This window comes from Molothrus aeneus, chromosome 21, assembly GCF_037042795.1.
Source record: "Molothrus aeneus isolate 106 chromosome 21, BPBGC_Maene_1.0, whole genome shotgun sequence".
In the NCBI taxonomy this organism is placed as follows: Eukaryota; Metazoa; Chordata; class Aves; order Passeriformes; family Icteridae; genus Molothrus; species Molothrus aeneus.
Genome location: NC_089666.1, coordinates 4,923,958 through 4,946,840, shown reverse-complemented (window position 1 = coordinate 4,946,840; position 22,883 = coordinate 4,923,958). Strand labels below are relative to the sequence as shown.

General features: G+C 52.7%; 2 protein-coding genes across 3 annotated transcripts in view; one reads left to right on the top strand and one right to left on the bottom strand.

Annotated features, from left to right (window-relative positions):
- TP73 (tumor protein p73) overlaps positions 1–13,202 on the top strand; it is a 28,173-nt gene extending 14,971 nt beyond the window's left edge. For both annotated transcript variants that reach the window (XM_066563846.1, XM_066563847.1), the window contains exons 3-12: positions 3,687–3,873; positions 3,967–4,082; positions 4,667–4,776; positions 5,694–5,836; positions 6,549–6,637; positions 6,945–7,069; positions 8,198–8,352; positions 9,068–9,200; positions 9,906–9,999; positions 12,169–13,202. In XM_066563846.1, coding sequence (XP_066419943.1) covers positions 3,687–3,873; positions 3,967–4,082; positions 4,667–4,776; positions 5,694–5,836; positions 6,549–6,637; positions 6,945–7,069; positions 8,198–8,352; positions 9,068–9,200; positions 9,906–9,999; positions 12,169–12,495 — 1,479 coding nt within the window. In that variant the 3' untranslated portion in view covers positions 12,496–13,202. The remainder of the gene's footprint in view (positions 1–3,686; positions 3,874–3,966; positions 4,083–4,666; positions 4,777–5,693; positions 5,837–6,548; positions 6,638–6,944; positions 7,070–8,197; positions 8,353–9,067; positions 9,201–9,905; positions 10,000–12,168) is intronic.
- A 1,743-nt stretch (positions 13,203–14,945) lies between these two features.
- On the bottom strand, positions 14,946–22,778 carry LOC136565405 (myo-inositol 2-dehydrogenase-like). The gene is made up of 9 exons (XM_066563974.1): positions 22,562–22,778; positions 21,371–21,895; positions 20,336–20,406; positions 19,818–19,926; positions 19,047–19,177; positions 18,548–18,655; positions 17,531–17,649; positions 16,636–16,792; positions 14,946–15,907 (listed from the first exon to the last, which is right to left on the bottom strand). Exons 2-9 carry the CDS (start codon positions 21,778–21,780, stop codon positions 15,759–15,761), a joined length of 1,254 nt encoding a protein of 417 aa, XP_066420071.1. The 5' UTR covers positions 21,781–21,895; positions 22,562–22,778; the 3' UTR covers positions 14,946–15,758.
- Positions 22,779–22,883: the final 105 nt, after the last annotated feature.

The window sequence follows — 22,883 nt, the reverse complement described above, 5'->3', positions numbered from 1 at the left end:
GGAGCTGAGGTCTGGACATGCCAGGAAGGGGTTCAGGTGCCCCAAAATGTTGTTCCTATGCCCAGCAGCAAGCTGGCCACAGCTGACCTGAACTCTGGCTGTGACCCAGCTGCCACACGTGACCAATCCTGAGAGGTCAGTTTGTCTAAACACTGCAGAATGGGAAGGATGTGGGTGAGCAGACTGAGGTTCCCCCCATGCAGGTGGCAGGAGCACATCCTTGGCACACAGAGAGCCAAGCAGCAGCGCTGGTTTGAGATTAAATCCCAGCATTTTGGTGGTTCTGCTCTGCCACTGCCTCATGTTACACTTGAGCAGCACATGGTGCCCGTGGTTCCTGCAGGGTGCTGTGCAGGGTATGGCTGTGCTGGGAGGTACCAGGACCTCAGGTGATTCAGCAGAGCCCAGCAGAGATGTGCATGGGGCTGATAATTATCAAATACAGGTAACAGAGGAGAGAGGTGTCTGTCCAGGGGCACTCTACACAGTGCAGGTTTTGCTGTCCCCTAAAGAGAGTGTGCATTGCCAAGCTAGGCATGCAGAACCTCCTGGCATCCCGAAAACACAATGCTGGTTGTCCTGGTGGCCATGAGCAGAACCTCCTGCCATCCCAAAAACACAATGCTGGTTGTCCTGGTGGCCATGAGCAGAACCTTCTGCCATCCCAAAAACACAATGCTGGTTGTCCTGGTGGCCATGAGCAGAACCTCCTGCCATCCCAAAAACACAATGCTGGTTGTCCTGGTGGCCATGAGCAGAACCTTCTGCCATCCCAAAAACACAATGCTGGTTGTCCTGGTGGCCATGAGCAGAACCTGCCATCCCAAAAACACAATGCTGGCTGCGATGACCAGGAGCAGCCTGGCTCTGTGGGACCTCTCAGCCCTGGCTGCAGCTGGAGATGTGGCCCAGGACGGCTCCACAGGGAGAGGAATCAGCAGCACGGCCGCCCAGGGCACAGCCTGGACTTTTCTTGCCCAGAATTATCAGCAGGGAGTTCCTTAAAAGAATGGTTTGTTATTGTGGAGGGATCTTTGAAGGCGATCCCGGAGCTGTTGGGACACGATAAGGTTATCAGCAGAGGCAAGTCTGCACGGAGCGGCCGCCTTCCCCCTGCAGGGCATCACTCTGCTATTTAACAGAGATTTATCCATGTCATAACATGGTATAATGAGAGAATTTGTTACCAAAGAACTTGCCATAATGCACCTCTGCTCTTCCAGAGCAGTTATAGTTCCCAGGCATGTTGAGGGCTGCCCGGGAATGTCGACATGAAAAGATCCTTTGACAGGAGTTGTCAGTATTTTAACACCTGGCAAGGAAGAGCCCCCTCCAAATAACCCTTGTTTTGCCACGGTGGCTCCTCTAAACGAGGGTGTTAAACCCCATTGTGGTGGGTGAGTGGGTCCCGTGGGCTGCAACCACATGGGAGTTTCCAGCCAGGCAGAGCAGAGTCACCACATTGTGAGTGGAACCCATGCTTCCAGCTCAGGCCTGATCCCTGAGAATCCCTGCTGGGGATGCAGGATCACACCCAGGAAGCCAACCTGGCCATGGAGTCAAGGTGTAGTCAGCATCATCCGGTATGAGTGCAAAATTTGGGGATTTCAGTAGGGGTTTCCAAGCATCCTCTCTTGTTGGGCGAGTCCAAGTGCCTACAAAAATAAGGATTAATTCTTGTTGTCAGGCTCAAGTGCATGTTACACCTCTCAGCCACCACCCTCCAGTGACCACAGCATCTTCCTGCTCCCCCAGTGCTGAGCAGGTTCTGATCTTGGGACACTCAGGACATCCCATTGAGCAGGTTCTGACCTTGGGACACCCCATGGAGCAGGTTCTGATCTTGGGACACCCAGGACACCCCATGGAGCAGGTTCTGATCTTGGGACACTCAGGACACCCCATGGAGCAGGTTCTGATCTTGGGACACTCAGGACACCCCATTGAGCAGGTTCTGACCTTGGGACACCCAGGACACACCACTGAGCTGGTACCTGCAGCTGGCCACCACCAGTGCAGTGCTGGAGGAGCTGCAGGAGCTGCTGCTGTTTGCTTTGGTAGATCCTCTACCCTTTATTATCTTCCCAGAACTTCCACAGAGACCACCTGAATGAGACAAACCCAGAAATGGTTTCTGTCGTTTGCCCTGTCCCAGTCCAGGTGCTGGGAGCAGCTTGCTCAGCCATGGGTGAATCTACTCCTGTATCCAGGGCAGCAGGACTGGGAGACACAAATCCTTCCTGCCTGACCCACAGCTGCACTGGGATATGCTCACAGCCAGGAAAATGGGCACTGAGCCATCACTGAGCCCCTGAACACCCTCCAGCCCTGTGCTGAGCCCCTGTTTTGGGCAGCCCCAGCTCAGGAACTGCCTGGCACGGGGAGAGCAGAGCCTGTCCTTGGCACACCTGTATTTGGATGGCTCAGGACAAGCTTTAACATCCCCACAAACACTCTCTGCACGGTGGTATTTTTTTGGCACCGGGCTCTGTGTTGTGGGGATGAGATAAAATACCTGGAGCAGGAACATGCCCTGCCATGCAGGGACGGGCTGCTCTGAGCACAGGGGTGGGCTGGTGTACAGCAAACACATTCCTTGCGAGATGGAAAACAGCATGGCACGGCTGAGGTGGAAGGGAATTGCACATCCCCACACCTGGGCAGTTCCTGGAAGGTGAAGGACAGGCTCTCCTTCCCCAGCCCTTCTCTGGAGGGGCACACACTGCAGCCCACAGAGCATCCCCCATCCAAGGGGCTTGTGAGACAAGTTTGCCACCAAGCAAAACTCACTGTGCCCTCACAGGGAGGAATTTGGTGGCCACACACCATTTTCTGCTCAGCAATGACTGCTGGCACTGCCTCCAGCTGCCACAGAGCATCCTCCTCCCACAGCCAGCCCAGGCAGTGGTCCCCATCCTGTCCCTACCCTGTCCCCTCCATGAACCACTGCTGCTGCAAAGGCTGTCCTGAATCAGGATCAGGACAAACCCATCTGTGTCAGAACTAAGCTCCCAGGTCCTGCCTAATCATGTGCTAATGGCACCAAGCATGTTTTCCTCAGGCTGTGATGTGTCAGTGCTCTGAGTGTGCTCTGTGTGCGAGAACAGACTTGGGAATATTTCCAAAATGGGCTTAGTGATGGACAAATGAGGGTTTTGGTGATTTCCAGTGAGATTCCCTCTGTCTCAGTGCAGTGGTGCCAGAGCTCCTGCCCATCTGGGAAACCCTTCCCTGCCCCAAGAGGTGGCTGTATCTGGTGTACATGGACAGCAGATACCACACAGTGGGGGCGAAATTGCCAGATTTCAACATTTCCAGGGAAAGGGAAGAGAAGGAAGCCCTGCTTTTACACCAGAGCAGCAGAGGAAGCTGAGGTTGGATGGGGGAGCAGCCTCCACCTGCCAAGGGATGCTCACCTGAGGGATGTCTCCTGTTTTCCATGAGATTCCCTCTGTCTCAGTGCAGTGGTGCCCTGCTCTGGTAGACCCCTTGCCCATCAGGGAAACCCTTCCCTGCTGTATCTGGTTTACATGGGTGAAATTGCCAGATTTCAACATTTCCAGGGAAAGGGAAGAGAAGGAAGCCCTGCCTTTGCACCAGAGCAGCAGAGGAAGCTGAGGTTGGATGGGGGAGCACCCTCCATCTGCCAAGGGATGCTCACCTGAGGGATGTCTCCTGTTTTCCAGTACTCCCCACTGCTGAAGAAGCTCTACTGTCAGATTGCCAAGACATGCCCCATCCAGATCAAGGTGTCCACCTCACCACCCCCTGGCACCATCATCCGGGCCATGCCCGTCTACAAGAAGGCAGAGCACGTCACCGAGGTGGTGAAACGCTGCCCCAACCACGAGCTGGGCCGTGACTTCAATGATGGTGAGGGCTGCATGTCCCTGGTGTCACTGCCCTCCTGTGCTCAGGATGAGCACCCTGGGCAGCCATGGCTCTAACGGGAGGTTTTCCTTGCAGGCCAGTCAGCCCCTGCCAGCCACCTCATCCGGGTGGAGGGCAACAACCTGTCCCAGTACGTGGATGACCCAGTGACAGGGCGGCAGAGCGTGATGGTGCCCTACGAGCCCCCACAGGTACCTGGCTGCTCGTGGCAGGGACGAGGAGCAGCCCCTGCCTCCCTGGTTTGGGCTGCTGGGCCCAGTGTGCCCCTTGCCCTGGCACCATCTGAGACCACTCTGTGCTCGTCCTTGGCACTGGTGGCAGCTACACTCCAGAACCTGCGGCTCCCAGCCCTGTGAAGCATCCCAGAGCAGCCTGGTCTTGGGAAGTGGGGTGTAACAGGATATCACTGGGATGCTTCCACAGGTACCTGTGGAAGGGAGTACCCTTACCCAGGTGCTCCTTCTCTGGATGCCCCCACAATCCTTGTACAGTCCCCTTTTTCCAGCTGGGACCATCCCAAGTGTTCCCCAGCTCATCCTGCTAAAGCACCAGCCCTGTGCCAGAGGGTCCAGCCCTGATTCTTCCCTCCCCAGGCATCCTGGCCTTCCTCCCCTCCTCTCCTTCACACCCTGGGTATCCCAGCCTGCCTCCCCTCCTCTTCTTCACTCCCCAGAGATCCCAGCCTACCTCCCCTCCTCTTCTTCACACCCTGGGGATCCCAGCCTGCCTCCCCCTATCACTCCCCACTCAGCACCTGCTCTCCCCTCCCGGCCAGGTGGGGACCGAGTTCACCACCATCCTGTACAACTTCATGTGCAACAGCAGCTGCGTGGGAGGGATGAACAGGAGGCCCATCCTCATCATCATCACCCTGGAGACGAGAGAGTGAGTGGCTGTGGGAGCAGGGTTGGGCATCCCGCCCATTGTGGGAGGGCTGGGGAAGGAACCCTCCCTTGCAGGGAGCATCCCCAGGTGTCAGAACTCAGTGCATCCCTCTGGGTGTCCAGAGTTGCCAAGGACCCCGCTGGGGGCTCAGAGACCCTGGCACCCAGCCCAGAACACCTGGGGATTTGATTTTGACCCTTGGAGCAAGTTGCCAACTTTGTATGAGGACGTGAAAGTCACACAGGTTTGAATGCTGTAATAATAAAAGTATCACAGGGTGAAAATGTAGATTTTAGGATTTTTGGTATGGGGGTTATGGGGACAAGATGGAGGAACTTGGGCGTGTCCAGCCTTTCTTCTTCTTCTTCTTGTTCTCCATTTTCTGCAGTGATGTTGGCACTTTGGGATTGGTTTAGAGTAGAAGTGCACTGTCTAACATAGGTGATGGGTATTGGGAGTTAAGTGTAAATATGTTAAATCTAGTTTATAGTATAAAAGGACAACACCGCCTCGGGGGCGGTCAGAGTGCCTATGGCTGCCCTGCTGAGCAGATCTTGGCTGGGCAGAAAGAAAATTTTATAGATAAGAATTAATAAACAGCCTCAAGACGGAAAAGTGAAGAGTCCAGACTCGTTCTTCAGCCGCACGGGCCGAAGCAGAGACACCCTGCACATCTCAGGGCAGCAAATATCAAACAGCAACCTGAGACCCAGGGAACGGGATGGGGCAGCCCCAGCTCTTAGCACAGCAATGCTCCCCTCTGCCAGCTTGGACAGGGGCTGGCATGGAGGGACCAGGGACTGGTCAGCTGGAGCCTTCCTCTGCCCCCAGCTGCTCAGGGGCTCGCTGAGGGTCGCTGATGTGGTTTCTGCCCTTCCCAAGGGGAAGCAGGGCCACTGATTGTGCTGTTCTCCCAGCGGCCAGGTCCTGGGGAGGAGATCCTTCGAGGGGCGGATCTGTGCCTGTCCCGGCAGGGATAGGAAAGCTGATGAGGATCATTTCCGAGAGCAGCAAGCCCTGAACGAGAGCACGGCCAAGAATGGCAACGCCAACAAGCGCAGTGAGTGCCCTGACAGGGCTGGGGGGCTCCAAAAATCCCTGTGCTCCACAAGTCTGGGCTCAAATCCACACTCAGGGATGATGCTCTGACTTTCCTCCACTAAATCTCATAAATTGGACTCCACCCCTCTTCTCATAGAACCCAAAGATGCCTGGGCATGGCTCTCATGGCCAGATATGTTTATTTATTATTGACAATAACAAAGGCACACACCCATGCCAGACCCCAAGGGAATGGTTTTAGCATCCTGCACAGCTTGAGGTACTCCCTGCCACATCCTGTCTCCCATGACTGTTACAGATATCTTTTATGAAAAATCTTTTCTTTAGGATTTTTCCTCCTGAGAAGCTGAGAGGCCTCAGGAACAAAATGTAACCAATTGTTATCTGCTGCTGTGGAATGCAACAGGTGCATCTGGGATTGGGCTCATGTGGTTGTTTCTAACTAATGGCCAATCACAGCCCAGCTGGCTTGGACAGAGGGTCTTTGTTATCATTCCTTCCTATTCTATTCTTAGCTAGCCTTCTGATGAAATCCTTTCTTCTATTCTTTTAGTATAGTTTTAATATATATCATAAAATAATAAATCAAGCCTTCTGAAACATGGAGTCAGATCCTCGTCTCTTCCCTCTTCACAGGGGTCTTCCCTCCTAAGACCCCTGTGAACACGGTTACACACGACTATATCTATTCTCTTCCCTCCTCTTTCCAGCCTTCAAGCAGAGCCCCCAGGGCATCCCAGCGCTGGGCACTGGCATTAAGAAACGGAGGCATGGGGAGGAGGAGGTGTACTACGTGCCTGTAAGTGTGGGTGAGCTGCAATGGGGTCAGAAAGCCATTTGGGACAGGGGTGGCATTGTCCCCTCTGCCAGAAGCACCTTGGGGAGGGGATGTCAGGCAGGTTGGGGCTGCACAGGCTCCTGTAGGACAGCAGGGGCCTTGGGAATAGGAGCAAAAGCATCCATGGACAAATGTGTCCAAGGGATTGAGGCATCCCAAACAGTCCCTGGCTACAGTGACAGTCAGTCTGGGTGGAAAAAAGGGAGAATGAGGAATTGGCCACGTGGGATGGGAATAAAGCAAAGTCCTGTCTTGTTCCCTCCTCCAGGTGCGAGGCAGGGAGAACTTTGAGATCCTGATGAAGATAAAGGAGAGCCTGGAGCTGGTGGAGCTGGTCCCACAGCAGCTGGTGGATTCCTACCGGCAGCAGCAGCAGCAGCTCCATCAGAGGCAGTGAGTCCTGCCCCAGCCCCTGAGACCCCCAAAACTCCATGAGACCCCCACAGCCCCTGAGACCTTCACAGCCCCTGAGACCCCCATAGGCCATGAGACCTCCACAGTCCCTGAGAACCTCACAGACCCTGAGACCTCCACAGGCCCTGAGACCTCCATAGGCCCTGAGACCCCCAAAACTCCATGAGACCCTCACAGCCCCTGAGACCTTCACAGGCCCTGAGACCTTCACAGGCCCTGAGACCTTCACAGCCCCTGAGACCCTCACAGCCCCTGAGACCTCCACAGGCCCTGAGACTTTCACAGGCCCTGAGACCTTCACAGCCCCTGAGACTTTCACAGACCCTGAGACCCCCACAGCCCCTGAGACCCCCACAGCCCCTGAGACCCTCACAGCCCCTGAGACCTCCACAGCCCCTGAGACTTTCACAGACCCTGAGACCTTCACAGACCCTGAGACCCCTCACAGCCCCTGAGACCCCCACAGCCCCTGAGACCTCCACAGCCCCTGAGACTTTCACAGACCCTGAGACCTCCACAGGCCCTGAGACCCTCACAGCCCCTGAGACCCTCACAGCCCCTGAGACCTCCACAGCCCCTGAGACCTTCACAACCCCTGAGACCCCCACAGCCCCTGAGACCCCCACAGCCCCTGAGACCCTCACAGCCCCTGAGACCTCCACAGCCCCTGAGACTTTCACAGGCCCTGAGACCTTCACAGACCCTGAGACCCCTCACAGCCCCTGAGACCCCCACAGTCCCTGAGACCCCCAAAACTCCATGTGACCCCCACAGCCCCTGAGATTGTCAGAGCACATGAGACCCCCAAAGTCCCAGAGACCCTCTCAGCTCCCAAGACCCTCCCAATCCCTGAGACACCCACAGTCCCTGAGAACCTCCCAGTCCTCCAGGCCCCTGCAGCCTCCTGAGACTCCCACAGTTCCTGGGACCCCCACAGTCCCTGAGACCCCTAAAGCCCCCTCAGGCCCCTGCAGCCCCTTGAGACCCCCACAGCCCCTGAGCACCCTTGCTAGGGAGGCTGGATGGGCTGGGAGGGAGCTCCAGACAGAGCAGGGCAGCTCCACCCTACCCACCCCAGTCTGACCAGAGTGTTCCCTCCCCAAACAGGAGCCAGCTGCAGACTCCTTCCTCCTACGGCCCCGTCCTTTCCCCCATGAACAAAGTCCACGGAGGAGGAATCAACAAGCTGCCCTCTGTGAACCAGCTGGTGGGACAGCCTGCCCAGCACGGCTCCAGCTCTGCACCCAGCCTGGGCCCCATGGGTACGTCCTCTGCCAGCAGGCTGGGATCTCCCTGCCCAGGAGTGGGGGTTATTATCGAGTTCTTGATTTCCCTGTTGGGGGAAACCCTCCTGGAGCAGTTCTGTGTCAGGAAAAGGAGATGCACTGGATTTTTTCAGTCTTCAGCTAGTTGTTTATTATTATCGTATCAAAACTTGAGCACACCATCTACACCAGACTTTGCACACAAGAAAAGCACTGCAAAATGGCTACAGATGTACAGTTTCAAGGTCTTTTAAAGTTGCCCCATCCAATTAACTTTTAAATTGCACTTTATTTTTACCTATCTACCAATAACTCATCCCTTGTCTGTCCACGTAACCTAAAACTGCAGCTTTCCTTGACCAATCACCCTGTGCCACCAACACTGCAGAAAATGGAGTAGATTAAGAAGAAGCAGCAGCTCAGGACAATGCCCAATGCCCTCTATCTTGCCTCCATCTACAACACACTAAAAATCCCAAAACCTAACTTTGTCACCCCAGTGACATACTACACTAATCTCTCTAATCTATTTCACACTTTTGTAGACTCCAGTCTATCTTGAAGTCCTGGCAGCTTTCTCCATGGGTGAGGGTCAAAGCCAGTGCTTCTCTGGGGGTCAGAGCAGACAGAGAAATATTTCCCGTGCCCTGGGTTCCCACAGATTACCAGGTCTGGGTGGTGTCTAATGGGTGCATTTGTTGCCACTGCCCAGGACCTGGAATGCTGAACAGCCACCCCATGCAGAGCAATGGAGAAATGAACGGGGGCCACTCCTCCCAGTCCATGGTGTCGGGGTCCCACTGCACCCCCCCTCCGCCCTACAACGCCGACCCCAGCCTCGTCAGGTAGGGAAGGCACCTGGTGTCCTGTCTGTCTGTCCTCTGTTCCTTGCTGTGTCCCTCGCTCTAACCTTCCCATCTGTCTGGCAACTGGTCAGCTGGCCACTGGCCCCAACTGAGAAATCACTGCTGCTCCTCTCACCTGAGCAACCAAAGCCCGGCCACCAATCAGTCAGGAGCCCCCACTGCCCTCATACACCTCCCTAATCCCTGATCAATTAGAAATTAAGCACATCCTAAAGAGGGTCTTGTCCTACCTGTCCAACAGCACATAGCTTTATGAGCTTCCCCCTTCCCCTTCCAGCAACACCTGGAAATGGGTCCATGTGGCTTATTTCAGTCAGAAATGCATTAACAGCTCTGCAGGTTTTGAATGTTTTGGCCTTTAAAAAGACCACGGATGCTTTGACAGACCTTGGGCCAGCATCCACACAGGGCAGAGCCCGGGGCATGCCCTGATCCCCCTCCCCAGTAGCTTGAGCTCCCTCCTATTATATGAGTTCCTGAGCCAAAATCTCAGACAATCAGGAGAAAAACATGTGTAGTTTAGGAACGAACTCAACCCCACACTGTGCTTTGACCTTAGTGCCAGTGGAGCACCCATGGAGCTCTCCATGTCCCCCACCTGACATGGTCTGTCCCACAGAGATGGGACACAGCTGTTGTTCATGAGAACTTAATGCCACTTTATTTTCCAAACTTTCTCTGCAGTTTTTTAACAGGATTGGGGTGTCCAAACTGCATCGACTATTTCACCTCACAAGGGTTACAGAATATTTACCACCTGCAGAACCTATCCATAGAGGTAAATGCTTTGGGGAGATCTGTTCTTACCACTTGTTTCCCACAGCTGTTGGTCTGAAAAGCAAAGCCAAATGTGTTTTGGAGGAAGGGAAACCTGTGCCCCAACCCCTCACAGAGAACATATGTTCCCAGGATTGATGCTTGTCATTCCTGCCCCCTTGCTGGTCCTTTGGAGGTATCTATTGCTCAGGCCTTGATAAAAATCACAACCAGTCCCAAAAAACCACAACCAATCTCAGCTGCTTCCTCCAGACTCTCAGAAACAACAGAGATCAAAGATCCCCAGGCCAGAGCTCAGGGAGATTTTCCTCCCAACACAGAGAACACAGCTGAGGTGCTCAGGGGAACACACCCCATATCCCACAGAGCCAGCAGGGACACCCCACAGCAGCTCAGGGAGGTTTAATCTGGTCTCACCTCTTCCCCTGCTAATCTTTAGAATGAAAGAGGCTGAAGTCTTGAATGAAATAGCCCAGGTCAGGCAAAAGCTGTCAGAAGAAGCATGGAGGGGATGCTAGAAATGCCTGTGTGTGCCCAGAGCATCATCCTCTGCTGCTGCCACACTCTGGTGCTGGTACCAGGGTCAGCACTGAAGCTATTCCCCAGCCCATCAGAGAAACAAGAAAAAGGAAAACAAAAACTAATCCTGGAACGCTTTGATCCATGGAAAACCCTGTAAATCCCCGAGCTGATGTTTTGACTGAGACAGAGCTCCTGCCCGACCCTGTTTTGACCTTGTTTTGCCCCAGGCAGGTGTAGCAGTGTCTCTACCTGGCAGCTGCAGCATCCCGCAGGAGAGATGATGATTTGTCACTGGTGGCTGGGGCCAGTTGTGTAACCTGAGCCTGGTTCTGGACCATTTGCTGAACTAACTCCATGACTGCCTGTCAGCTGTCCACGGGAACGTTTAGGAATGGCCAAAACTTGTGTCAGGGCAGAGCTGTGTGTCTGAGTCGTTTGTAGCTACTAATTGCATACTCACTGTCTGCTCCAGTTAACGCTCCCGTGAGTCTCTGTGCTGGCATTAACACGGACCCCTGGCAGCTCCCCCCTGTGCTGGTGTGTGTCCTGGCACATGTCCCCAGCCTGAGGTCAGTGTCATGTCATGTCCTCAGTGCTGGAGGCTGGTGCTGCTCCAGCCTCCTGGGCCAGGACCAGAGCAGAGGCCATCCCAGGTGCACAGCCACGAGGATGCTCCACACGCTGCTCTGCAACCTGTGTTCAAGGGGAATGGTCCCTTCCTTCCCTCCCATTTCCACATCAGTTTGATGTGAACCCTTCCCAAAACAACAAAAATCTCCAACATGCACACCTGCAGTTACTTGGTTGCAAATGAGAAATAACCCAGGGTGTGGTGGTGTTCGCAGGGGTCCCAGGACGAGGGAAGAGATGAGAATCTTGACTCCATGTTTCAGAAGGCTGATTTATTATTTTATGATATATATTATATTAAAAGAAAATTATATACTAAAACTATACTAAAAGAATAAAAGAAAAGATTTCATCAGAAGGCTAGCAAGGAATAGAAAGGAATGATAATAAAATCGTGTGACTGAACAGAGAGTCCGAGACAGCTGGACTGTGATTGGTCATTAATTAAAAACAACCACATGAGACCAATCAAAGACACACCTGTTGTGTTCCACAGCAGCAGATAATTATTGTTTACATATCATTTCTGAGGCCTCTTCTCAAGAGCTTCTCAGGAGAAAAAATCCTGGCACAAGGATTTTTCATAAAATGTGTCTGCGACACCCAGGGGATGCATCCATGGCCGTGGGTGCACCATGATGGACCCACAGCTATGGCGGGAGGTCCAGCTCTGCTCTCTTGGGCATTGCACCCATGTGTCCCCCCAAATACATAATCTGGGGCTCTCTCCTGGATATAACAAACTTACGCATCTCTGTAGCGCTCAGCTTGGCTTTGGGGACAGATGGACACAGAAGTCCCATGCTCTGTGATGCCCAGGGGGTTCTGGTTGTCCGCCCTTAACGTCCCCTGAGACCCCTGAACCTGAGGGAAGGACCCTTGGCCACAGCAGGAGGTCCGGCTCTGCTCTGTTGGGCATTGCACCCATGTGTCCTCCCCAAAAGCATAACCTGGGGCTCTCTCCTGCTGGTCCAGTGCCATTCTGCTGGCCGTGCCCTGAGCAGCGTTGTCCTTGCAGGATCTCGCAGCACTGAAGATCCCGGAGCAGTACCGCATGATCATCTGGCGGGGTCTGCAGGAGCTTAAGCAGAGCCATGACTACAGCGCCCAACAGCTGATCCGCTCCAGCAGCAGCAGCAACGCCTCCACCATCTCCATCGGCAGCTCGGGCGAGCTGCAGCGGCAGCGGGTGATGGAGGCCGTGCATTTCCGCGTGCGCCACACCATCACCATCCCCAACCGCGGCACCGCCGACGACTGGGCCGACTTCGGCTTCGACCTCCCGGACTGCAAATCCCGCAAACAGTCCATAAAGGAGGAGTTCACGGAGGGAGAGATCAACTGAGGGGCTCCAGAGGTGGCAGCGAGACACCAGCGGGGTGACGAGACCCCCCCCACCCCTCAAAAATGTATTTGCAGCCTTGGGCACCTGGAGAAGTTTAAGTTTGTTATATCCAGGGGAACTGCGGGCCCTGAGCCAGGCAGGAGGTGCCTGCCTGGGGAGGAAACTGGAGGTGAGGAGGAGGAGGAGGAAGGAAAGGAGGAGGGCAGCCGAGCCAGCTCAGCAGACAGAGCGGGGTTTCTGCCTGCCCACGGCACAGGAGGCACTGTGTGGTTTGTGTTTTCCTGGAGCATCCCTGCATCCAGCAGTGTAAGGACAGCACATTTTTCTCATCCCTGCTCGCCATCCGTGTTCTTCATGGTGTCCCAAACTGAGAGGGCTTTGGCACTGCAACAGACTCAGCCCTGACCTGTGCAGGCATTGCCAGGGACTGGTGTGAAGCCACATCCTGCTTTTCCATGGACTGCCAAATGCACCCCTTCCCTCAGCCCTCAGTAGAGCCAGAAAGATCCTGTTTGTCCATTACCAATGTGTTCTTGTACTTAAAGGTTGGTGTATATAAACAGAATGTACATACAGTAAACTCGTTGTGCTGTAAGGAGAGAGAAAGATTTATTTTCATGTAAGCTATAAAAATTGATACTGACTCCTGAGACACCGCAGTGTCAAGTAAATTAATTCCGTGTTGTAGCATGTAAACATGCAGACAATCCTGTCTCCAGCCTTATCTGTTCAAAACTCAGTTTTTTCCCTCCTCTGAGTCTCTTGCATGCAGTTGTGGAAAAGCCAGTGATTGTCCTGGGAAGCCAGAGGTCTGGATAATCCTTCCCTGCTCCCTTGGGGAGTTTTGTTGACAGGTCAGACCTGACAAGCTGGAATGTCATGGTGTAATTTCCATCTTTTTGGAGCACAGCATGGACTGGCTGCCTAATTCTCTTCTGTTCCTTGTAATTTTCCCCAGCTGCAATTTCTCTGTTGATTCAGACTGGGAAAAAAGCCTTCACAGAAAGCAAGGACACAAATAGGTGTGTTCCCTCCCTGATTGTTTATTCCCTACACTTTTGGGAAGACAATGTCCCACAACAAGTCTTGGAAAGGCACTGGAAGTCTCAGGAGTTGCTGCTGTGGGAGGGAGGGCAGGGAGCTGCTGCATCTGCCCCCTCAGCCCTGGGTCACTGGAGATTTTGGGCAGCCTGAGGGAACCTGCACAGAGATGACGCTGCCCAGCCCATTCCCACTGCTGCACTCTCCCTCTGGAGGCCTCCAAAGGCAGCCTTGCACCTGCTTCCCACCACCCCCAGGCTGGGGAAGGGGCTGGATACCCTTCCCAAAGCCCTGGACCCTCTAAGCAAGAGCAGAAGAGCTGAAATCCCAGCAGGGCTCACCTGAGATGTGACTTCTCCTCCAGGCAGGCAGTGGCTGCTCCCTCTGCAGGGGGGACAGGAGTGTGACCACTGCATGTGCTGCACCCACAGCCCTGGGATGGGACCCTCCTCCAAGGCCCTGTCTGGGTGTCCCACAGCAGCTCGGAGCCTTCAGCACACAGAGATTGCCTCTTGTCCCTCCTCTTCCTCAGGGACTGGTGAGCTGCAGGTGCAGTCACCACCCCTGAGGCCATCCCACCCCTCACATCACAGAGATTGGGAACCTTTGGGACTGGGAGCTCCCCTGGTGTGGCTGACACTGATCTGTGTCCCCAGGAAATGGCTCAGTAAAGCACTTTAATGCTTTAAAGCTTTTGCAACAACCACTCACATTTCCAGAGTTCCCAGGGCTGTTCCCAGCAGTATTAATGGATCACTCTGTGATAGGAATTGTATTTTTTGTAATGTTATCTTTGGAAAATGTGTTATTTTTATAGATGTGGTTACTCTTTTTTGTTTTGGGTTGTTTTTCTGTTGTTTGGTTGTTTTGGTTTTTTTTTGTAACACAATAAAAGCACATGTGGGAATTCTTGCATCTAAAAATTAAAACTGGACAGAAAGTGCCCTCTTAACCCAGAGTAAACCTTCAACTGTAGGACCTCAAAAGGCCTAAAGCTACTGAAACAAAAAAGAAACCCACCATTGTGTACTAATTTGCTACAGCAAGAACAGAGAGGCAAAAACCAGCTTCTGGACACATAAAATTTTTTTTCTTAATAAATGGCTAAAAAATAGTGAATGGAATGGAGAACAAGCATTAAGACACAGTTTTTCTGAGCTTGAAAAATTACACCGTTAAAAACAATTTCCCAAAAAGAACACAAATTTCACCATTATTTCTAGTTTTAGGAGTATATATTCCACAGGTAGGAATTGGAAATTGATTGAACTAAAGGTTCTTGCAAGAAGTTTATAAACTTAATGCCTTGAAATGGAACAAGTCAAGAATGTTGTTGTAATTCAATAAAAATACCAAAAAAAAAAAAATTTAAAAAAAAAAAAAAAGAAGAAAAAAAAAGAAAGGTTTCAAAATATCTTGAAAACTGGCATGTGACAGCCAGACAGGAACAGTCAGAGCCTCACATCTGCAGAGAGCTCCACACACGACAAAGGCCCAAAGCTCCTGGCAGACACTGACTGGCCTGTGGCTCTGCCTTCTGCTGGGGTCTGTGTCCCAGACAGGATCATGGAATCCCAGACAGGTTTGTTTGGAAGGAACCTTAAAGCTCATCCCATCCCACCCCTGGCATGGCAGGGACACCTTCCACTATCCCAGCTTGCTCCAAGCCCTGTCCAGGCTGGCCTTGAACACTTCCAGCGATGGGGCAGCCACAGCTTCTCTGGGAAATCCATTCCAGCCCCTCACCACCCTCCAAGGGAAGAAGCTCTTCCATATATCCAATCTAAACATACTCACAGATGCTCCTGTGAACATTAAATGCTTTTTTGAGCATTAAATCACCTCCCTTGTGGCACTGCCGTGAAGGCGCCTGCTTGTGACTTCTCCTCCAGGCAGGCAGTGGCTGTTCCCTCTCCAAGGGGAGACTTCTCCCTCATCCCAGATACTGGTGGTCCTCCACTACCCTGCCTGGCCCAAGGAGCATTACTCTTCTCCCAGGAAAACAGAGCTCTGTGGCCAGCAGCACCCTCCAGGAGGAAAAACCACCTGAATGAAACCACACGGAATTTCCTGCAGGCTCTGGCTGACATGGTGGGAACCCTGCCCCGCCCCAGCAACGAGTGCTCCTGGTTCAGAAGTGCCTCTGTCTGCTGGGTATTCCCAGTGGGAACACCAAAACCACCATCCAGGCTTCTGTTGAGGCCACTGGGTGGGAGTGGCTGTCACACAAGCTCAGCCTTGACCCCAGGCGGATCCGTGGCACTGCTGTGCAAGTCCACGGCAGATCCATTCCTCCAGGACTGCTCGGCTGCTGCAGCGACCTGGATGGTCCAGAGGAGCTGCTCCTTGGTCACCACGGGGGGCTCCTGGCCTGTGGGACAGCAACAAAGCACTGGATGAAACCCATGGTCCCCTGTGAGCACAGATCCCCCCACAGCACTGGGGCCGCAAGACTTAAAACATTTCAACCCCTCCTCCTGCCCTGGCAATGCAGCCACAACAACTGAAATACTGCTGAATAAAAATAGCTTGGACTAGATGATCTTCAAAGCTTCTTCCTACCCAAGCCACTCCATGATTCTGTGATTTTTATCCTTTCAGGGCACCCAGGACTCTGGCTGAGGATAGTGTGGATCATCAAAGCCTCTTCCCACCCAAGCCATTCCATGATTCTGTGATTTTCATCCCTTCTGGGCAGCCAGAACTCTGACTGAGGATAGTGTGGGCTAGATGATCTTCAAAGCCTCTTCCCACCCAAGCCACTCCATGATTCTGTGATTTTCATCCCTTCTGGGCAGTCAGGACTCTGGCTGAGGATAGTGTGGGCTAGATGATCTTCAAAGCCTCTTCCCACCCAAGCCACTCCATGATTCTGTGATTTTCATCCCTTCTGGGAAGCCAGGACTCTGGCTGATAATCTCTTGGCTGTCACAAACAGCAGTAAGGTCCAAGGGAGTTTCCCCTCCCAACTCTCATTTCTTAAACCCAGCACAGAGTTTCAGATCATCATTCCCCACCCATCTCCATGACCTGACACAGTGCATCCCTAAGAAAGCCAACCCAAAGCAACACCAGCCATCCATTTAAGCCTTGTCCCACCTTTCAGGGCTCTCAGGAAGTGCCGGAAGAGCTCCCTGTAGGCATCTCTGTAGCGCTCAGCTTGGCTTTGGGGACAGATGGACACAGAAGTCCCATGCTCTGTGATGCCCAGGGGGTTCTGGTTGTCCACCCTTAACGTCCCCTGAGACCCATGAACCTGAGAGAAGGAGCAAAACAGGGAAGAAAGAATATTTTGAAGTTATCACATTTTCAATCTCACACACTTGGCCAGGTTAGAGAAGCCCTGGTTTGTAAAACCAAGACAAAAGTAGGTTCTGAAATGAGGAGTCACACCTGCCCCAGCCCTGGAATGGCTCAGACACAACAGAAACACCATGGATCTGCTGTAGTACAATGGCTTCCACTTCTGTGATACCTCACCTGAGCAAAGCCCCTTTTATAAGGGCCTAACAGAAATTCCTTCCCAAGACCAGCCCCCATAGCTGTAATTATTCATTACTGTAGGAATTTACACTTTTCTTCCCCTTTCATATGCAGGACTCCTGCTACACAGCTGAGACCACCCTGGAAAGGACAAAGGAAATCTGCACAATTTCAGCCTCAGGAGAGCTGACACCAGTTCCTGCTCTGGTATGATTCATGCAGCTCTTAACACCACATAATGCATGGGACAGAGAGAAAATTTGGGTGAGAAAAGAGAAAGTGGATTGTAGATTGAAAAAGGACTGCTGCTGAGGCAACAGCCAAACAAAACAGATGTGGCACTTAAAGCTCTGCTCTGGGTGACAAGGTGGGGATTGGTGACAGGTTGGATTTGATGATCCTGGAGGTCCTTTCCAACCTCAATGATTCTGTAATAGAGGGGCTTTGGGAAATGTGCTGCAGGCACACTCAGAGGAGTCAAAACAGACTTGACTGAGCAGCAGGGCCCCACCTCCAGCCGCTGGTCACAGCTCCTGGTGCAGTGCTGGCTGATGTCCAGGGTGACAATGGCTCCGCTGGGGAACTTCATGCTGATGGTGACCATGTCCACATCCCTCAGGCAGCCCATGTCTGGGGACAAAACAGGCCTGGCTCACCCCAGGAACAGCAAACCAGCACATCCTACAGCCACAAACTGCTGTTCTTCCTTTGGGAGGTGACACTGGCTTTGTGACAGCTTCCCACAGCACCCCAGCTGCTTCACCAGCATTCCTGATGGAACACAGGCAGCTCTGCAGGAACACACAGCCCCAGGCCCAACTCCACCCTCCCAGCCTGCAGCTCTCTAATGAGGGCACCCACCTGTGCTTCCAGGAACAGGCAACTTCCAGCACGTTGCTGGAGCAGACAGAGGGTACAGAACCCTCCTGGAGGGCTCTTGTTTGCTGCACTTCAATGCTGTGCCATGCAAGAGAGTGTTGCATCCTGCCCCTCCTCACCCCAGCCAGCCAAGCTTGGCAGCTGCTGCAATTACCTTAATTAAAACTCTGCATTTCCATTTCAAAAACGGCACCTTCCACATTTTAGGGTTCGTTTAAATGAGTGTGGTAACCCAGAGTGTGCACATCAACCCAACATGACCCAGAGCAAAGGCACAGCTGTGTGCTGGGATCCACAGGGAAGGGCCAGAGAAAGCAGAGAATGAACATTTCATTGACATTTTTGTGAGCTCAAACCTTAGCTCAGTTATCTTCTGTACTCTGGTTCCAAATCTGGTGTCCTGCAGAGTCATGTTCAATGATAACTCCACTTCAACTGCTTCACATCAGCAGGAGATTCACCAGATTCAGAGATCTTCACCAAATACCCCCAAGGAACCTGCCTTATGTTCCACCAGCCTGTTTATTCAGCTGCTCCATGATGGAACAATTGTCATGGCTATAATGCTCTCATTCCTTCTTTCTTGCTAGTTTTAACCTTGAAGTCCAGAGGTACCCAATAAACTATCAAAAGAAAGACTCATTCTTACCTGCACAGAAGGCATGGCCCAGGGAAAATATTGTATCTGGCACACTCTCTCCCAACAACAAACTGATAATATCTATGTCATGCACGGCAGCATTGTAAAAAATTCCACCTGGAAGAAGCAAAACTGGGCATTAATGTCTCCATATTGAAACCCACAGCCAATTCATATTTCTGAACTGCACAGAGATGGTATAAAAAGCCCCCACAGTGAAGAAACTAATACTAAAGGGACAAAAAAATGCACAGAAGTGAAGTTTGGTAAAGAAAACACTCCTCAAAAAACTCTCCTCCCCATGGATCTTAAGGCTATACAAATTCAGGGGAATTCCCACAGAAGGCAGAGACATTTCCAGAACAGGTTTTGGATCAACCTGGTCTGGTTAAGGTGTCTCTGCCCATGGCAGGGGGTGGAACAGATGAGCTCAAATGTCCTTTCCCAGCCAAACCATTCCATGACTCTGAGTGAAGCCCAGACTCTTCAGCAGGGAGCTGCTGGGTACCTGAGGCTTTCAGCAGGCTCAGAGAGGCTGCAGGATAGAGGCTGCTGATGGTTGATACCCGGTGGATCCTGCCCAGGGCCCGGCTCTCCCGCACCTTCTTGTACAGGAACTGCAGGGCTGGGTCAAAGCGCCTTCCAAGAGAAACAAGGATGAGGTTGTTAGGAAAATTAATCCACAAACATCAGAGGTTTATGTCCAAAAAGGAGACTGAGGAGTCCTTTTTACTTTATTTTTTTAAAGGGAGAGGCCATGGGGCATTCCCTTGGGATCTCTCCAATTTTTGGAGGATGCAGCCTCCTTTTTATCCCAATTTCTCAGCCACATTTCCCTTCTCTCTGTCCCCATTGGCTGAGGTACTTGAGAGGCACAGACTTCCTAATACACCTGATACCAAAGATTTCCCTCAAATGTATAACCCTCCCTTTTCATTTTTAATTCTTATGGAATTTAGGGGTTTTTCTTCCCCATTGTTTCTTTCATCTTTCAATGTCTAATTTCGTTTATCAGCAAACCTAAAGTTTATTTGTAAAAGCAAATATCTTTTTCCATTCATTAATCAGTGGAATCCTTCCCATTGTTTCTTTTTATCTCCCAGTGCTGGTTTTATCTACCAGCAGACCCACAGCTTGTTTGGAAAGACAAATCCACTGTTCCTCTCAAGGTGAAACCAAGCTGATTTGAGGACCAAGTCAGGAAAGCCTGAGGAATCAGTGCTGCTTCCAGACATGGGATTTTATAAAAAATAAATCACAGGAAAACCACTGGTCTTACTTGTAGAACCCACACACGAGTGGCCTCCCACACCTGTCGGCCTCATCAAAACAGGCTTCTGCTGTCTGTCTGTCCAAGCTGGGCAGCCCCTCACAGAACACACCTTTACCTGTGCAAAACAGGACACACAGGGGCTCAGGGGAGACACAGCTGCACAAAACACCTTGATCTTGCAGCAACAGCTTGTTACATTTCTGGTTTTGACAGCATTTACCCCCTTCTGCCTGCCTGCTGTGGTTTCAGCTGTCCCAGACCCCAGGAGTGGGACTGTTTTGGTGACAGCTTTCCTGTGAGTCCTGGTGGGATTTTAGGATGAGACACTGCCCAGTCATACTGGGACCAGCATGGCACAAACCCCACTGGTGTCCAGCCATTAACATCAGCAGGGATCTCAGACACTTTAATTGCACAGTTTGAGAGCCTGCACAGCTCCAGGGCTGCTGCTGAAACATAAACACACTCACAAGTGCACATCAACGGGCACAGGGAAAAGCTGAATGTGCAGCTGCTCCTCTCACCTGCTCGTAAGGCATCTCTTACCATCTCAGGGGCTTTGTCAGGTGGAGAACAAATAATGGCTCCAGAAACTCTGCAGGAATCAAGAGAGATCTTCAGTAAGAACAAGGTTTTCACTAGATCAAACAATGCTCAAAAGCTCTATTTGGTAACAGTTTAAAAAACCTAAAACCCCATTGCTCTGGAAGAGCCAGCTGGGTTATAGAAGGAACTCGATGCCTGCTTCAAGGATGAAATGTAGTGACACACATAGATTAAAATCACAAGTGGCACAAAGGAATTGCATTGCTTTTCCTGTGTCTTCAAGGAGAAAGTCTTTTAAATGTTTCCTTTAAAAAGGATTTAAATCCTGACAGTTATCACACACACAGAAATCCAAAGTATTTATGTGGTAGAGCTGCTGATCAATGCATCTTAGCTTCCTGTGATTCTTTATTTTCTAGTATCAAATCTGCCTTTCCTAAAAGCTCTGCCTTTTGCTCCTGCAATATTTTAGACCTGACAGCAACAGCACTTTAGCGATGTTACAGTTGTTCAGTTCAATCTAAAGCAAAATGCCACAATCCTCCCACAATTTACACCAACCCTCGCTTATCTCAGAGCTCCAAGAGCCACCAAACTCAGCTGACTGCTCTGAAACAGGGAAATTGGCAGGAAGCAGGGAAGCTGCCATTTATTATTGTTCTGTGGGAATGCAGGAAAATGTTTGTTTTTTTTTAATTTCTTAACAAAACTGCCTGTACCTAAACACCTCCAAGTTTCCATTAATCTGGGGCCCAGTTAAGCTGCTCAGAGACCCCTGAAGGACCTATGGGTAGGTAACAAAAGGGCCCCTCACATCCCATACGGATGGCCAGAGGCACAGTCTGGGGCTGCTGCAGAGTTTCCCAGAGGAGAAGGCAAGGCTGGTATGGAGCCCCCCGCCCTGAGCAGAGCCACATCCAAGAGCTGGTGGACAGAGGGACAGTCTGGGGCTGCTGCAGAGTTTCCAGAGGGGAAGGCAAAGCTTGTGTGGAAGCCCCCGCGCTGGTCAGTACCGCGGATCGCTGAGCGCGATGGTGGCCTCCTGCTGCTGCAGCACCCTGGCGCCAGCTGGGACCTTGGCCCCAAAGGCACGTTCCACCTCCTCCAGCTGATCCTCCACCACGTAGAGCAGGCAGCATCCAGCTTCCTCCAGCAGGCTTTGCAACAAGGCTGTGCTCACGAGCCCTGCGCCGAAGAGCACGAGGCCGACGCTGCTGCCACCATGGCATGAGGGGGGTGTCGGGCTGTTGGAGGCATCAGGTGCGGGCTCACTTTGGCCAAGAGGTGCAATCCTGGTGTGGAAGGTGGCCAGCGGTGAGGGGTGGCTGGCAGAGGTGGAGGGTGTTGGGTCATCCCTGTGTGTGGTGGGGATGGGGTGGTGGGGAACCAGCAGCTTGTGGTAGGAGGGTGGGGAGGGGACCATGCTGTAGCCAGTGCTGGATCCAGTGGTGATGAGGAAGGAGGGATGGGAGAGCAGGGAGGGCACGTCGAGTGGCAGGGGCAGGCTCAGGCTCAGGCTGGAGTCGGGACCTGCAGAGCTGAGGAGACAGAGATCAGAGGATCAGAGAATATCCTGAGCTGGAAGGGACCCACAAGGATCATCAAATCCAACTCTTGAGAAGAACACCCTGCATAAGAACACCCCAAGAATGTCACCATATGTCTGAGGATGCTGTCCAAACACTTCCTGAGTGGGGTCAGGTGAGACAGATAATTAAAGAATCATTAAAATTGGACAAGATTTCCAAGATCATCAGGGCAAACCTTTGACTGAGCATCTCCTTGTCAATTAGACCACACCACTAAGTGCCACCCACAGCTCCCTCAGACACTCCTCATAGCACTGACTCCCCAGCCCCTTCCCCAGCTCCATGCCCTTCTCTGGCCACGCTCCAGCCCCTCAATGTCTGTTTTGTAGTGAGGAACAGAACTGGGCATGGCACTTGAGGGGCCTCAGCAGTGCCCAGCACAGGGGGACAAGCACTAGTCCAGCTGGGGACACTGTTCTGGGGTCGGTCGGGTGAGACTGAAATGGGGTGGGTGAGGCAGAGAAGGGCAGGATGAGCCCGAGCAAGGGTCGGTGAGGCTGAGATGGAGCGGGTGAGGCAGGGAAGGGCAGGATGAACCCGAGCAGGGGTCGGTCGGGTGAGACTGAATGAGGCAGGGAAAGGCCGGGTGAGCCCGAGCAGCGGTGTGTCCCTCACCGGAGCCCCGGGGCGCGCAGCCCGAGCTGCCGGAGCAGGCGGCGGTTGCGGCAGTGGCGGCCCGAGCTGAGGTGCTCCAGGATGCGGTCGCGGCGCACCCTCAGGGGCAGCTGGCACGGCGTGCACAACAGCGTCTCCACGGCGCCCGCCGGGCCCGGCCCCGCCGGCTCCCGCCGCACCGACAGCTCCGAGAACTCGGCCGCGTAGTCGTGCAGCGTCTTCCTCCTCCGCCCCATGGCCCGGCCCCGCTGACTCGGAAGCGGAAGGCCCGCCCGCCTCACGCCGTTGCCCGGCAGCGGCCCCGCTCCGAGCCCCGCGGTGC

Coding starts and splice junctions, on each gene's coding strand:
- LOC136565405 (XM_066563974.1), bottom strand. CDS start 21,780: ATGGTCCCCTCCCCACCCTCCTACCACAAGCTGCTGGTTCCCCACCAC. Junction 17,650..18,547: donor GGGCCATGCCTTCTGTGCAG/GTAAGAATGAGT, acceptor TTTTGTCCCCAG/ACATGGGCTGCCTGAGGGAT. Junction 15,908..16,635: donor CTTCCTGAGAGCCCTGAAAG/GTGGGACAAGGC, acceptor GCTGTCCCACAG/GCCAGGAGCCCCCCGTGGTG.